At 40.6% G+C, this 16,953-nt stretch overlaps 1 protein-coding gene across 1 annotated transcript in view; it reads right to left on the reverse strand.

Moving 5' to 3' along the window:
* Positions 1–626: 626 nt before the first annotated feature.
* Positions 627–16,953, reverse strand: part of ttc27 (tetratricopeptide repeat domain 27) — a 68,914-nt gene continuing 52,587 nt past the window's right edge. The window contains exons 13-20 of the mRNA XM_061087116.1: positions 14,527–14,754; positions 13,916–14,014; positions 13,055–13,107; positions 10,057–10,222; positions 4,248–4,445; positions 3,972–4,083; positions 2,290–2,390; positions 627–968 (exon numbers count right to left, since the gene is read on the reverse strand). Of these exons, the coding sequence (XP_060943099.1) occupies positions 843–968; positions 2,290–2,390; positions 3,972–4,083; positions 4,248–4,445; positions 10,057–10,222; positions 13,055–13,107; positions 13,916–14,014; positions 14,527–14,754 (1,083 nt within the window). The 3' untranslated portion in view covers positions 627–842. The remainder of the gene's footprint in view (positions 969–2,289; positions 2,391–3,971; positions 4,084–4,247; positions 4,446–10,056; positions 10,223–13,054; positions 13,108–13,915; positions 14,015–14,526; positions 14,755–16,953) is intronic.

A 16,953-nucleotide genomic window follows, 5' to 3' on the forward strand; every position in this document is an offset into this window, starting at 1 on the left:
TCCCCTGAGCAGCAGAAATACTCAACTGCACCTCTCTCTTCTATCTGTATTCAAGGAGGTGGTCTTTCTGTTCTTTGTGTGGCTCAGGGGAGAGAGCTGGTCCTCCTCTAACCAGAAGGTCGGCAGTTTGATCCCTGTCTCCCCAATTCCACATGCTGAAATGTCCATGGTCAAAATATGGAACCCGTAATGCCCCGTAATGTGGCTGTGCAGTGTAAGAATGATGTGTGATGAGAGAAAGAGCTGCACATAGAAGTACTGTAGGAGTGTGTGCATGTGAATTGGTGGAAGGCAAAACTGGAGTGTAAAACTCTGAGTGGTCTATATAAATACAGACTATCTACTTTATTCACATTTTATGTTATCCCTCAAATCCCTGCCCTCTCACATGCAGATGGTCCTGCTCAGAACTGATTGTTCATCTGCTCAGATACACCGCTGCTGCAGGTTAATAAACAAAAGATATTATTAACTCAGAGGTTGCACTTGGATCAACGCAGTGATCATGGCTCAAAGTTTGAGATCATAGGACAGTAGCATTTAGCCTCAGAATGAAGACAGCACACCATTTTCCTCATGCAACAATCAGGTTTTCCCTGTGTTACAAAAAGACGCCAAAGCAAGTATTAAAAATGTAATTTTTTACTGTTTAATGGCTTACAGTCATTGTTTCCTTTCCAATGTGGACATATAGGTACAAAAACATCACGATTACTGAGTGAGTCCTTCGTCTTCACATCCTAGATTTTGATTTAAAGGACTTCAAAAATTCTTTAGGTCGATGATTCAGAGCCACAGCTGTGTTTCCGCAGGAGAAAGAAGGGGCCGTGTCTGAGGGATGATCACTGTGATTGGTCACGCAGCTTCCCACTCAGGTCCTGCAGCACTGCGATGAGTCGCTCCAGAGCAGCAACGTCGTCCTGCATATCGCCGTGGATCTGACCTGTAGCCACATCTGTGTGCATTTGCTGAAGAACAAAACAGAACGAAACGCTGAAACAATTAAGTAAATGACTGGCGGGCCAAATCCTTGCTGACATCATTATTTTACTTGTTAACAAAGTAAAATCCACTTGTTGAGTGGAAACTGAATTTTTGAGGTATTAAGACTATTTGAAGATTAAGTGTATATTCAGAATGATTATTTAAATTAGTTCATAATATTAGAAATTGTATCAAACAGGCCATTTTATAGTAGTAAATAAGAAGCTCTCAGTGCTCTCTGCTGGACAAACCATGTAACAGCAATATTTTCTAAATGACCTCAAACATATCTTTTTTATGCAGGAGTTTGTGCAAACCTGGATAAATTGTATATTTTTTTGATTGTTAAAGAAAAAGCATCAAAAAGACATTAAATTCTTCAAATGTTAGCACTTAAGCTTTTGTTTTTTTTGCCACGAGTGTTCACATTCTAGATTTTAGAATTTTCACAAAATCTTCCTTTCAGATCACTTCAGGGTAAGATATTTTTAGACTGACGTTCAGAGGGCTGTAGGGATGCTCAAAACGATTCATCTGGGCAGGTGTCTTTCTCGGCTGATTGCTACAGTTCACACGTTATGTTTATATTCATGTTTTCTGGTTTGTATCACAGGAATGTAGTTACGATTACTACATGTGCTCCCTTGAACGAATTCCTCACCCTGATTGACTTGCCAGATGCTTGTGAGTCGTCATGTCTACCATTTGTCTTCATGGACATGGAACCTTGTGTCAACATGCATTCTGACATCGCCAGCTCTATTTGACCTTGTGCTGTTCCTGCTGACGCCACATTCCAGCTGCTGATAGCGTCTCACTGAGAGAAGATATCTAGTCTAGGAGGTTTTACGGTAAAACCAAGGAGCACCCACATGATTAATTTTTTTCATTTAATATTTGTCCAGAACAAAAAAAAACTGCAGAGCCTCCACTCACACAGATGGATAAACTGAGGCAAGAGACTGTTAGTCAGTTGAACATAAAAGGAATATTAAAGTATTCTCAAATATACATCTTAAATTTCTCATCTATGGACGAAATTATGCACATAACATATGTGACCATGTGAGTGTCTGACATGCTACAAACAGCAATGTACTGGAAAAGGCTGGACTTGATTGCACTTATTTAACCCACACTTCCAAAAAAGTTTTAAGAATATTTAAAATATTAAATCAAATGTTTGGAAGTGTTCATACTCAATCAGGAGGAAAACAACAGCAAAAAGCAGTGATGTCTGCATGTGCCCTGAACTCTTTTAGCAGCTGAGTTATAGAGAGGACGTTCTGGTTGATCAAACTGAACCTTAGCTTTAGTGGCCAAACTCTGCAGGCTTAGACGGGTGGAGGAGAGCATCGGAAGAGCTTCTGTTGGATTCGTCTTCGTCTTACAGCAGCTGATGGTCACTAAGACACCGAGAGATTCAGAAGAGAAACCTTTGTGATTTCATTTGTTCTGGATTTGTAACTGATAGTAGAATCATGTAAAAGAGGAAACCTATTAATGTGTTGACACTCAATTGAAATCCATTGTTCTGTACTTCCATGTTCTGTGCCAAAAATAAAAAGCTAAATATGACCTGGTAATACAGGAACACTAAAGGGTTATTAGAGATATGTTTCTGATACTACAGTAAGTACATTTATTACAAGTCACTTTAATCTTCTACTCCACGACTTTTAAGGGGGAAACATTGTTCTTTTAACTCCACCACATTAAATTGTTGAAGTTTTAGGTAACTCAATAAAACATTGGCTATAAATTTCAATAATTCTTAAACTTAAATATATGACCCATGCTGATCATGTATCAAACATACAGAAATGCTCTGAAAGGGTTTGTTAAAATTATTATTAATTGATTATACAATAAAATGTTGCTACTATTTTGAAAATCAATTAATCAACAAAAATGTCAAACATTAATTTAATATAGTTCAAGTATGTGACCTGAGGTTGGTATACACTTTATATCATTCACCATACACAGTGCTGTGTTCTCTCCATACAATTTAACCTTAGTTTCATCAGTTCACTAAACCTTTTCCAAGTAATACTGCAGAGCTGTGTTACTAACGTGTGCCTCCACAAGATTCCAGAAACAATAATGATAGCTCTGTGTAGCAGGAGCTGTTCTGAGGTCATGTCCCTGCAGTGTTAGCCTCATCCATCTGACTGTTTCACAGGTCAGCTATCTCTCCGTCACATGGAAGGAAAACTCGTTGTTTCCGGTTTCCTCTCACTCCCTCCTCGCTGACAGGGCAGCCCGTTTCTGCAGTTGCTGTGACTGTAAAGGTCAAGCTGCTGAGATTGATGAAGGCCCTTCTGCTCTGCTTTATCTATCCTTTGCTTTCTTTTCATTTGTTTGGGTACAGCACCCACACCCATGGTGGGGTCAGTGAAGCTGAGTAGAATGTGTAGTCAAGAGTGGAGGTTGGGAAACTTACACATTTATCACTTTACACTTAAACATCGCTGTGGAATGTTGACATAATACTAATACATTAAGACTGGACCTGCTAGGATTCAGAGTTCTTATCTGACATTGATGATGATCAATTTTCATGCCACCATGGGAGAGCATTTATGCCATGGGAAACACGGCACAGAAACCCAACATCATAGTTATAATTTTACATCTGTTCTACATGGTATTCTGGCCTTTGAAGGAGAACTTTTACATTTCATTTAGCTGATGCTTTTATCAAAAGCAACGTCAAATAAGTTAACTCTGGTGATATTCTGTTTTTCTTCCTGAGTATTCTGTGTGTCTTGTCGTTATTATGTGTCACACAGCTATAATGTTGTCTGTAAAAAAACACTGTTGCACTGGATAACATATTCCTTCATTACCTTACATACAATTTTATGCAAACTACCCTAAATACACTTTCCTATTTCCCCAAATGTCACTAGAGCAATGAATGTGGGAAGATCAGCTGCTGTAAATGGATGCAGGTTGTGTGTATAGCAAGATGGTTCTTTCACCTTCTCCCATGTCAATGGCTCTTTTCATCACCTCCTTGAAGAGACAAGGATCTTTCTCCCAACCACCAGCCTGAACCTCACAGCGATGAGCCTTGCACAAGAACTGCAGAGCCTGTAAAATTCCCACAGAAACACCAGAATCGTTGTAACTGACAGTTAGCTGTATTTGTCATTTCTTTGTGACTTTCCTCATTTTCACTCTGTGCATTTTTTGCAATTCACATCTCTTTATTGACTTTGTATTGCTTCAGTTATGAGGCGGGTTGTGGTACTGACCTTTTCGTTGTCCTCTGGTTTTGAGCTTTGGCCGTTTCCATACACTAGAGCATACTGCCTCCATATCTCAGCATCGTGGCTATGGCGGGAAGTGACCCGACCCAGGAGCTCCTTCAGTTTGGGCTGGTAGGTTGCTGCCTCTACCCCTTGGTTGTCTGTCAGATTCTCAACTGCTGCTCTTACCAATATCTGTAGGATCTGCCACACAGAAAAAGCAAAACAGAGAAAACATTAATATCAGATTTATATTGAAACATTCATTTGTTATATTTGATGTCTTGGGGTGGACTTCTTTACCAAATGCAATCCTTCCCATTTTAGCAGTCAGTCAGATTCCTCTCTCAAGCCTTCTCTTTCTTTCTCAGTTTTAAACTTTGTCATGATTTAAAAGCAATGCAAATCGATTTTCGAGTTAAGTCAAGATTCTTGGAAATTTTCTCTCAGTCTTCCTGCAATCACTTTGGATTCCGAGATATTTAGATTTGAATGCACAGCAAGTATGAGTTCTACCCACAGATTTTTAGCCAATGTTGAGTTCAGTAGGATGAGCTGAAGACTCAAACAGCTGCAGAACATTTTATTCAGGATTTAGTGATATTTAGTGCAATTCATTCTTCCCTTCTCAGTGAAAAAATCAGATAATTTAATAGCAGCAGAGTCTCTCACATATTTGTGACTTGTGAATAAATATGTAAATAAACAACTTCCTCACTATGCTAAAAGGAATAATCCTTTCAAAGTAAATTTACTTCAAAATGCATAAGCTGTTGTCATAGAAGTTTATAATTGTTTGTTACAACATCTGAAGAGTAAAAATCATAGAATGTACAGTCAAAATTATTATAAACGAGCATCACTACTGACAAGCAGTTCAAATTGGATGCACCTTGATCAACCTTCATTTCCTTGAGCTTCAGTACTACCTCATGTTTGCCTGTATGTTTGCTCACCTCTCTGCCTGCTACAGTATGCTCACCACATCACAACCATCCATCACCAGCTTATCTCTACCAGTCTCCCACTTCACTCAGCCCCCTGCCTCATCAGTCTGTCCCCAGCTCATTCCCCTGCCTACTGGCCGTCATCCAGCCTCACTCTCAGCCCAGCTTTCTGTAAGTCCATCCTGCAGACTGCCATTCCCTCTTTGCCCACAGCATTCACCTGCCAGAACCCTGATCTCCCTCAATATATCCTCACTTTATCACAAAAGCCCCTATTTTGAACTGTTTGCTCTTTCTACACTGTGTCAGAGTTGTATTGGATTAATGTTAATGCAAACAGAATATGACACTGCAGCTGCATCACATTAATAGCCTCAAAGTGGTGAAAGAGCCAAAGGATATGCAGCAAGTTTGCCACCGATTGTGATCTTCAGATCAGCATTATTTTGATTAACCACAGCTGAAATTGTAACAGATACAAGTTTAATAATTATAAACGATTAAAGGAGGGTGGTTTTAAACACAATTACACAAACATTGTAAGACTAATTTGCAAATTACATTCAAATGTATCAGCTTTATCCAAAGCAACTTACAACTGAGGGGAAACAGGTGGAGAGGTTGAACTAAGTACAAAGTGCTGAATCTGTTCAATATAACAAAGTGCAGGAGATCAGTGCACAGTAAGTTAGGCGTGTTAGGGTGTTAAAGGTGTTAAACGAAAACTCCAATGTGATGAGGAGTTTTCAAGAGGGTTCTGAAGATAGATAGAGATTCCAGGGTAAACATAAATGCAGTCTGGAATGTGGATTCAAGGTGTGCAGTGATGGCAGTGCCACACTACGGCTGAACAAAGTGTCCGATGCCAAACAGCATGTTGGATCAAGTTTGAATAGATGTGTGAAGCACCAGAAGGTCCTGTAGGCAAGAATTAAATATTTGAATTGGATTCTGAACCAGAAGGGCATTATAGTAGTCACAACGAGAGATTAACATGGCCTGTACCAAGAGTTGAGTGGCATATTTGGTCTGGTAACTACCTAAATTTGCTTAGATTGTATAGTGACACATGACACCAAGGTTTCTCATGACCTTGGCTGGAGTGACAGATAAAGAGTTCATTTTGATGTTTATGTTGTGATGGAGAGTTCGCTTAGCTGGGATGAATTCATTCTTGGAGATTTTTAGCTGAAGAAGACATTTCCTTATCTTTGTGGATATTTCAGAGACGAGCAGAGATATGTGCCGTGTGCTATCTGGTGCGTATGACAAAATGATTGTTGTCTGTGTAGTAGTGATATGAGAAGCCATGTTAGTGGATAATTGAACCCAAGGAAGTAGTGTATGTGAGTATAGCTCAGGATGACCTACCTTGTCAGCTCATCACCTCCCCCCTTAGGAACATTATTGGCCCCTTTAATTGAGTTGCGGCTGAGATCTGCTATCTAGTTCTCCACCTCCCACAAGTAACTAATAAACCTTCCGTCTGGATTCTTTGGTGTGTGCTGCAGTGACAATAAGATAAATCAACTGAATCTGTAACCTCACGGCAGACATCCTGAAAGATGCTGCACAGAAGTTTTGATATCATCCACATCAGATAACACCTCAACATACACGAGGCCAGAACAGGCCTTTCATTGACAATTCAGGGCATGGATTTTCTAAGCAGTCGAGACCAAAGGCACTGTTACAAAGACCAACACACACATTTATGTCATCATATGAATAATGCCTGCCTCTGACGTCAGTCCATTTCAAATGTCGCTTAAATATGACTTTTTTTGTACACGAGTCCCTATTCTGTCCACCACTGTGGTGGAAGTGACACTTTCAGATGAAAACTGAATAGATGACTCAGATCCAGTTAGAGTGTGAAATTAAGCAGAAAGGTAATAATAACCCCTCGGCTGAGAAAAAAGAAGAATAACACAAATGCCAGGCCAGAATTTGCAATGAAGCTCATTTTGAAGTTCTCTTTTAGAACACAACCATGGACAATACAAAAAACTCCCCTGTTCTTTCTGAAGAAACTGTGGGTTCACTGCCTATACAGAGTGGGAGTGAATTGTGCGAATACAATTCTTGTGGAGGCACAAAGCTGAACCACGAGACCCTCAGCTTCTTTGAAATCTTTCAGCCAGTCAAGTCAGTTTCGTCACCATCACTCTACACATTCCATCAGAGAGCAATTCATGGTGGTCCCTGCCACTATCCTTCCTTCACTGACAGTCACCACCATTAATGCAAAACACCATGTGAAGGTGTGAGAAGAATGTTCATATAAATAGAAGGATAAAAATTGAACAGTCACTTTAGAGCAGGTGTGTCCAAACTACGGCCCGCGGGACAACTGCGACCATCCATTTTTTAATGGCCCACATAAAAAAAATACAAAAAAAAAAAATTCAACTAACAATTTTGACAGATTCGTTTCAGTGAGAGAAGACGAGATGTATTTAAAGAAGTAGAGCACACTTCTATCCCATTCAGACTGACATCATGGGTTAAACCTACGGGGGTCTGCATGAATGGGTCAACCCAACCAATCAGCCTCTAAGACCTTCCTCTTTATCAGGTTTGAACACCACCTCAACATTTATAATTACACGCAGCAGAAAATTGAAAATAGCCTGCATGGAAAAATATTTTTGTGGTCACAAGAGGAACTGTCTTATCAAATCAGATAAAGCTTGCGAGTGGACCTGGATATTGATATTATACTTTTTCTATTTCACCTGTGTGTCCTCACAGTGCCAAAGCTTGGTCATCTGGTGAGTAGTTGGGTAAACTATTGCAACTCGTGAGCTAATGATAGATATGAATGTCATGCTTGGTCACAATGCTTTCCACAGATACACCAACTTGCTTGCTAACTGCTTTTTGGCTTGCTAGGTTAAATGTCTGAAAGCAGGACGACTGAAAACATAGTTTCTTGCAATTGGTGGAAGGATGAGGCACACAAACCCATTCACTCGTGAAGCAGATACAAATAAGGGGGTGTATCAATGCTTTGTTTTCTGTCTAATGATGACATATTCATTGAAGATTGCTGTTTTGTGCAGATCTGTTATGTAGGACAAGGTGTTAATATCCCTTTCTGCATACTCGAGACTCCGTGGGCTGGTCGAATGATTGATGGCATCCTATGGGTTGTCAAGTCGGCGCCCTCCTTCTTCGATGTTTCGCTGATTGACCCACGACACCTCCAGAGGGTTCAGCAGTGAGATCCAGCGTCCCGGGCTCACTTCCTAGATGCCATCACTCATCCGACAGCCCAGGCGGAGTCCTTCCTCTTTATCCACAGCCACTGACTTGCCTTTTCAGCAGCCCTGGAAAGGTCTTTGACTGCCTGCCTGTGGGCCTTCCCCCGCACTCCCATCTCTCGAAGAAGCCTGGATGTTGAGGTGGCTACAAATCCTCTGCAGCCTACTTCAACTGGGCAGACCTTAGCTTTCCAGCCTCGTTGTTGTGCGTCTGCTGCAAGGTCCGCATACCAAGGTCCGCAAACATTTCCACCACCAAATCCTAGTGTGACAGGGCCCCTATTTGCAATAGTTTGCTTGAGTCACTTGGGGACAGACTATAAGTCCCACTGTCACATTGCTGGTCCGGCTCCAAATGAGACGCTGTCTCACTTCACAAAAATGTGCAATCTTAGTGAGAGTGAGAATGTCCCACTTGTGTTATCATAGCTAAAAGTTATGACAGGGTAATTTATGTTACCAAACTCAAACTATGAAACCTGAGAATTCCTTTTTTGGTAAAAGGATGACTGTGTTACAAGGAGGACTTTACAATCTAAAAGCTTAAAACTACTGGACCTAAGGGGAAGCTGTTTGTATTATGCTGTCAGTGAAATTACATCATACATGCATTTGCTTTGTTAGAGGAAGTAAAGCAGTAGGGAGGTGGAAAACCGTCAAATTCCATTTTTTTAAGATTTGTACTTTGAGCATTGGAGGCTGCTACTGACCTCTTCTACTTTTATATTTTGTATCCTTGCGAACAACATAAATGAACATGCAAATGTAGAAATGTTGCCTGAAACAAAAATACAAGCAAAGGGTAGAAAGGTTCATGTAAAATATTTAGCAATAATTCTAAAAAGATTTTAAATTAAGGTTGGGTAGTAAGCCAAAGACTTCATGTCTGTCTCTCTGCATTATAGTTGCAACTATTCCACAAGGTTAGAAATTGGCTTTTTCAAAGTTAAATGCTTAAAACTACAAGACTTAAATTATTACAGGGCTGAAGGGGAGAATTAATTACCCTGAAAATCCCACTTTTGGCTGTTTTTCCTTGTTTAGGCAGAGCTGATGGTTAATCTTTTAATTTTCGTGGGTGTGCAATTACTGAGACATGACTGAGGGAGGCTTTTCTTGCAGTTGTTGTAATCACTCTGCATTTGTGACCGTAATGAAAAAGTCTAATTGGCACAACAGAAAACTATTGGTTTCTTTGCTGGGCTTAACATATAATTAAAAGTGACCTATTTTGCCTTTCAAAAAGCTGTAAGATTAACTAAAAGGATCTTCACCAGTTTTGTCTTTCCATAGTCATAAGGAGGAGGAAAGCAGAAAAATGCTTCCAGCCTTTGTTTGAGGCTTATGTCCAAAAGAAGCTACAAATGTACCAGGTTTCATCCTTTGAAAATTCAAAGAAAGATTTAGAGCTTCCCCTACTAATTGTCTATGAAAATTACTCTCTAAATGACTAATTAAACTGTAATAGAAAGTAGCTAAAACCAATTACACACATATAGAGAACAAAAAATGTGTATGAAATGAAAGAATATAGAAATGCTGAGATTTATACACAAACAGATATATTTTTTATTTCATGGGGCTTTCAAGTACTGTTCTTACTTGGATGTCCTTGTAGTTTTCCCTGAGTTCCATCAAACGGTGGTAGGCTTTGATGCCTTCTGCAAAATCCCCAATGTCAATGCAAACAGCGATGAAGTTCTCCCAGATCTGCCAGTGTTCGTAGTTACACTTCAGGGCTTCCTTCAGCGTACGAAAGGCTTTGTCTCTGCCGATGAGGGAGACAGGAAGAGACAATGAGGGAAAAGAAAAATTGAAAGACGATACTTAGCAGTAAAAGGAAACACTAAACCAAGAGATTTAATGTTCCAATTGCAGTAACAGTTTTAACTGTAATGAACAGTAATTGGGATTGGTTGTTGAAAAGATACAAGGCTGCTGCTGCTTCTTCAATCACACACATACACACACAGACGCACGCACAGATACACACAAACACACACCCCTTTTCAGGTTTAAAAGTGCTAACCAGGTTTTAATAAAAGCTTTCCTACTTTGCTTTTTTAATTTCAGGCCTGAAAGCACATGAGTCTGATGTGAGAAAAGGCTCAGAGACACTCTGATGTTTCACTGGATACCACTATACCACCGTAGCCTCCCAAGAGCATTCACTACAACAGCACACCCGTCTGAACATGACTTTCCACAGACCAGAGCCATTAAGAATGAGAATCTGTTTCAATTTTGTGACCAGTAATCCATTTCAAAAACATATTTTAGGGTAAAAGTCACAAAATCCAGTTCTGTTTTCATTCTGAACAGTTTGCTTGCATGCATCTCTAGGCTCTGTGTTGACGAACCAGCTTCTGATTGGAAGCATTGTTTTTCTGGTTTTCCTTCTAAAAACAGCAAAGGGTGTTTCTTCATTTGCTCGAGTTTAGCCTATTTGCATGTTTTCCTTAAGGCCAATTTATGCCTCTCCGTTTTTTCTATTACGGACAGATAAGACCACCCTATCCGTCGTGAAACGCCCTCTCCGAGTGCTTCGGACAGCTTTTCGTACACGTCTGATTTTTCTAACTATCCGTCTTCATGTTGGAGACCCGACGGACCGCTCTTGGCTGTGATTGGTTCGCGAACGACATCATTTCCGTATGACGTCATTTCCGTATTTCCGGACCTCAAACTTCCTGTTTACTTGTAGCCACAAACACGAACACAACCACAGATATGAACACAACTATGATTCTACGATTAATGTGACGTGTGTGTTAAGCCAGCGGAGTTGTCCGGCTGACGGTGGCTCGTTAGAGCACTGAGGGCATGTGTGCACAGTCACATACGGTTATAACGAGCTTTCAAAACGGCGCTAGCAGGCTAGGCTAGCGGGCTAGGCTAGCCACCATGCTAACTGCGGTGGTAACAGTGCAAGAACCCGCCGTCACGACTTTAATTCCACTTCTATCATGACACTGTTTCTATAATACCGTCAGGTTAGAAGCAAACACTGGATAGTAGTTGTTAGTGCCGGGAGTCCCTGCTGACTGTGTGTTGAAGCTGGGGGGGAGCTAGCTCCGGGTAGCTTCTAGCTACATGTAGCCTCAAGCAGATTCAAGCTGTGGAATCAGCAACACAGTTCGGAAACAAGACCGGGGAACCGCTGCGCTAAGAAACGATTACATCAGCATCTTGACCCGCTGGGTGTCACTTTATTTAGTTCTGTTAGTTGCCATGGTTCAGTGTGTGGGGACGAGCCGATAGATATAAACAGACACACGTGGACTTCTTCTTCCCAAATGGGGTAGGCTTCTCTGAGCTCGTCTTCCGTTGCGCCACCTATGGGTTTGGCGGGGAATTGTTTTTAGACGGATAGTCGTCGGAGAAGAAAAAATCAAAAAGACTCTTTGTCCCCCGCTGAGACCTCTCCGAGAAACGGATATGTAGAAGTATATAAGAGCCTTTAGTTGCACTGCACAAACCTTTCTTTCCCAGTGAAACTATGACACTTACTAAATTACTTACATTAAAAAGTAGGAGTCACTCCTGTACTTTGTTTGTTATTGTAAATAATTTAATCAAACATTGTTGCATCAGCAAAGACCACATCAGGTTCCACTCATGTAAGCTAAGAAGATAAATCTGAGGCTGCAGTGATACAGACTCAGCAACACTGGAAAGTTCAAGACTGAAAAAGCTGGATTTCTGCTGATAGTGCAGTCGTTTCAGAGTTTGGCTTCAATAGTCAAAAGTCCCAACAGTCTGAGCAGGTTGTGGTGGCGTAACAGTGTGGGGAATGTTCATTAGTTCTGACAAGTCCTGATTTCAGCGTCCACATGCAGATGGTAGTTTCATAATTTGGTGTAAACAACATTAATTCAAGGATCCATCCTAACTAGGGTGTATGGTCCTCCCATCTTCTAGATGGATACTTCCAGCTGGATGATACATAAAAAAACATAAGAAAACTCAACGTCATGTTGGTGGAGCCAAAATGACGTTGAGTTAAAGGCCTAGTAGTTGGAAAAGTTGGGATCTCCATTTTTTGTGGAGACTGGTTTTCTAATTGGTTTAAAATGTGCAGGGCTCAATAGGGCTGTAATTGGGCAGGAATCATGCAACCAGAGTTACAATTTGTTAAATTCTTATATAAACACACAATACTGTACGCAATGGAATACATTGCCATGATTTAATCTGATTTTAGGAAAACTGTCAATAGATAGTTTTTGAGAAACTATACAGTATCACAAAAAATTACATCTGAATATTCAAATGTATTAGTATTTTCCTACATCACTTAGAACAAATTGAAAAAAAGTTATTATGCCATAATGTCCATGCACCAATTGTCACACAAACATAGTCCTCATGAAGTATATCACAGATTTTGAGTGATACATTTTCATTTCCAAACGTTTATTAAGTCATAAAAAAGCTATAGAGAAATTAAAACTTATCTTGAAAAGTAAAGCAGTATTTATAATTAATTATGCTTTTCTCATGGGGACAAATATCAATTTAGACAACACACACTTACTCCAAATACAAACAATTCAATGCACGTCAAGCTCATCTCATATGCACTCATACAGATACTCACTTCTTCTTGAGGCGAATGTACGCTGTAGAGAGGTTGCTCCACGCTTCTGCATTCTGAGCGTTAGAAGGGAAAAAAAAGAGGGAAGGACAGAGAGGAGCAGGGGGAAGGAGATAGTGAGGAAGAGTTTTAGATATTAATAATAACATATTCATGTGGTCTGTGTTTGTGTTCTGTGCTCTGAAAATAATGAGGACAGTTTGGCCAATGTCTGTGAATGAGAACTATCGATGAGACGTTTTCAGACATGATCCGCGCATAAAGTCCGGAAAATTGGGTCTGGACTTTAGCAACAGTTTGCTTTGCATACATGCTCGACAGAGCGGGAGGTTCTCTGCACAGACGCATTCAGGCGAGAGGTGGAGCAGCAGGTAGACCCAGGTAGTAGAGGATTGATTTTGCTGCAGACATCACATGAATATCTTGACAATACAAAGACACCGGTGAACTCTCTAGACATCTTTGTCAGTGTCTTCTGTGTGTGGGTCAGCAGCTTGTCTCCGAGAAATATTTTGTTTTTGTAGTTTTTTTAATTTTTGCATCTGTGGCGCGCTAGAATCGTCATCAACCCACTGTGAATCCAGCGGGGCATCCCCTGCTGTGTTTTCCCGAATTTCTGCAGACTTTACACTAGGAGGCAGAGAAAGTCTGCAGACAATCCGGAGGCTGTAACTCGGACATTTGCCTTCAGACATGCACCTCCTTCTGAGAAAGTAAAGAGAACTTCCGGAGGTAAGTGCATGTCTGAAAGCATCTTTGGAGAATTCAATTCAAAGATATGGAATTGTTAGGTTGTCTTGCTTTCACTTTTCAATGTTATGATTTTCACTTTTTTCTGTGTGTGTGTTGTTTGTGGGTACTTACATCTGGCTCCAGTCCCACACACCTTTGGAAAGCCCTGGCAGCTCCCTCATAGCCCTCCAGAGCAAAGTAGGCACAACCAAGGGAAAACCACACTCCAAGCTGTCCAAACACACATACACACATATAAAAGTGAATCCAAGTATTGAACCTATGCACGGTTTGTTGATTTGTTTCTGCTGTTAGAAAAATAAACATTATTTGAATTCTAACAAGACCTACACACATGCAATGTTAACATTTCAAATCAAATTGGCCTGGGGATGCCTGGGGATACCTCAGCATCCTCTACAAGGAGCTACAGGATATAGTCTGATATCAAAGCAATGCACACCAGAATAACATTCATGTAAAAGAAGGAAGGAAGGGAAGGAAGGAAGGGAAGGAAGGGAGGCGGGAAGGGAGGCAGGAAGAGAGGGAGGATGGATTTCTCGGCCTTTACTCGAGTTTGATCAATTTGGTACAGAAGTATGCAGACCATTGAACTGAACATTTTGAGAGTGTAGACCCAGATCTCTACTCTCTTTTAATCTTTAGTTTACTTCAAGCGTTTAAGCAAACAGTAAACACACAGTAATCAGGGATTCCCAGCAGTGTCAGCGCTTTACTCGTACCTGCATGCCGTTGATCTTCACCGACTGCTCAAAGCAGTCAGCACACTGCTGGAACTCCTTGCTGCGGAGGTGCAGCAGGGCTTTGGATCGCATGGCTCTAGCACTGCGCTTGCCTGACAGCTCCCATGCACGATCATAGTACTGATGGTCCCTCAAGATGTCTCCCAGAAGGCAATACAGACTGGGCGTCTCCTTCTTCTCCAACTCCCTGCGAACCATATCCTCGGCCTGGCAAAATGAACGGCAGAGGAGAGCAGGATGAAGTTGAGGAGGAGACAACAGACCAGTGAACAACAAAGACAGAACTAAACTCAACAAAGTAATGGGAATTAAATAAGGTGCAACACAAAAGATTTGGGAACAAAGACAGAGAAAAGATTGTATTTCAAGTACGGGGTCAAATAATGTGGCCATATCCATTTGTTGCACTTCACCATACCTCTTACTACTTCCTCCCGGATAAATTGAGACGCACACTTTCTAAATGGCTTCATATTGATTTGGACTGTGGGGTGTTCCAGTCTAACCACCGACAAGCTGGGGTCCTCTGAGGAGAGCCTCAGGTTCACTTATAGTTTCCTTTGCTGGCTCCTCCTATCAGGGAGGCCGACAATGGCACATCATGGAAAAAATCATGCTTGTCTCAACTATAGAGCTCTGAACAGGTTGCTCCAGATACAGCATCCTGTAATTAACACAAAGCTTATATTCTCCACTGTCTACTGAATATATTTACCAACACACTGCTCCATTGTTGCTGCCATTGCTGTCATATTGGAGTTATACAAAAACATTGTATGAGTCATCACTTTCTTTACAAACTACACTTAAAATTAAACATTTGTTTTGGTTACATTCAAAGTTCACAGTGTGTAATTACATCTAATTCTGACTGGATGTAGCCAAGATGAGAGTCTTACTTGATTATGATTTCTGCTGTGAGTCTGTGAAGCATATGAAGTAATGCTGTGGATTTCCTTCTACAAATTAAATACGGACGAACCATGTTTAGGAAACATAGCAATAAAGGCATTATGTAGTGAAATGGTTTACTGTGGTTCAAGATATTTTTAACATTGTGTTAATTGCCTAACCCACTGTTATATCTCTAATTTAAAGAAATCTTGTGCATTTTAAAGAAAAATATAAAAATTCAATCATCGATGACTGATATCTGTTAATTTACAAAAATAGTATTTGAGGTTAATATTTCCTGTTTTTTTTAAAAGATTTAAATCATCAATTGGTGACGCCTCAGACGAAATTGTGGTCTCCAGATGTAGCTGCAGAGTAAGCGATTCCCTCCTTCACAGTGCTCTCTGGGAACAAATCATTCAATTCCTCCCCTTCATTTGGTCAAGATGTCTCTGATGTTCACACCGACCCAAGAGGAGTCTAGAGACAAACTTCATATTACTTTGAGTTGACATCTAATGTCGTAAAGAAATGTTGTTCCACATTTCCAATATGTCTTTAGCATAACTAGCAGCAATAAGCTCAGAAGGAGGACCTGGTTCGTTTACTGTATTATGTGAACGTTGCTGTCCCCCTCAACAACCCTACAAATCTTGTTCAAAATATGGCAGCTCAATAAACAGTCTGTATTGATAGTGTTTTTCTAGTCTTAATGGAGACACAAACAGCTTTACAATACAGTTTTATAATACACCCATTACACACATTCATGCATGCAGTGCATGTATGTGTAGCACTTTTCAATGGGAATTTGAGATTCAGTATCTTGACCAAGACCGAGACTGGATCGAACCGCCAACCTTTTGTTAGTGGACTACCCACTCTATCTCCTGATACACCCAATTAAGCATTTTGACAGTACGCATAAAAAAGAAAAGGAACAAATGGCCAAAAATTGAACAAATCTGATCGGTACAGTCAGGTACAGTCCCACTCTAATCATGGTCAGTCTTCTCGTGTATTTTGATGGAAATATTCAGATTAACTGAAATAAATAACAGAATAAAAGATGCATTAAAAGTCAGGACAAGGAACGTGTGCTCCGCTGGGCAAGGTTGCAGAGGGATGACAACGGTAACAAGATCTTGTTTTTCCCCGACATGAGTGCGAATCTGGCCAAGCAACGAGCTACATTCAGGGACATTAAAGCTAAGCTTTACGCTGCTGGAATTGTTTTATCCCTGCGCTACCCGGCTCGTCTTTGCATCACTGTCAATGGCAACAAACATCTCTTCGATACTCCAGCTGCGGCAGAAGGGTTCTATGAAACGGCTAAAGGGAGCTCTCCAACCAGTGGGGAAGCTTAACAGATGCCAGCTGAAAGGTTTGAATACACTAACGTTAAACAGGGTGGGTGATAGCTGGTACTGAGCTCACATAATTAATCTGCCTGACTGTCAATGTTTTGCATTAAGTTAAAGGAGACTGTTGTGTTTAAGTACTCTGAAAATG

Source organism: Limanda limanda, chromosome 15 (assembly GCF_963576545.1).
Source record: "Limanda limanda chromosome 15, fLimLim1.1, whole genome shotgun sequence".
Lineage (NCBI taxonomy): Eukaryota > Metazoa > Chordata > Actinopteri > Pleuronectiformes > Pleuronectidae > Limanda > Limanda limanda.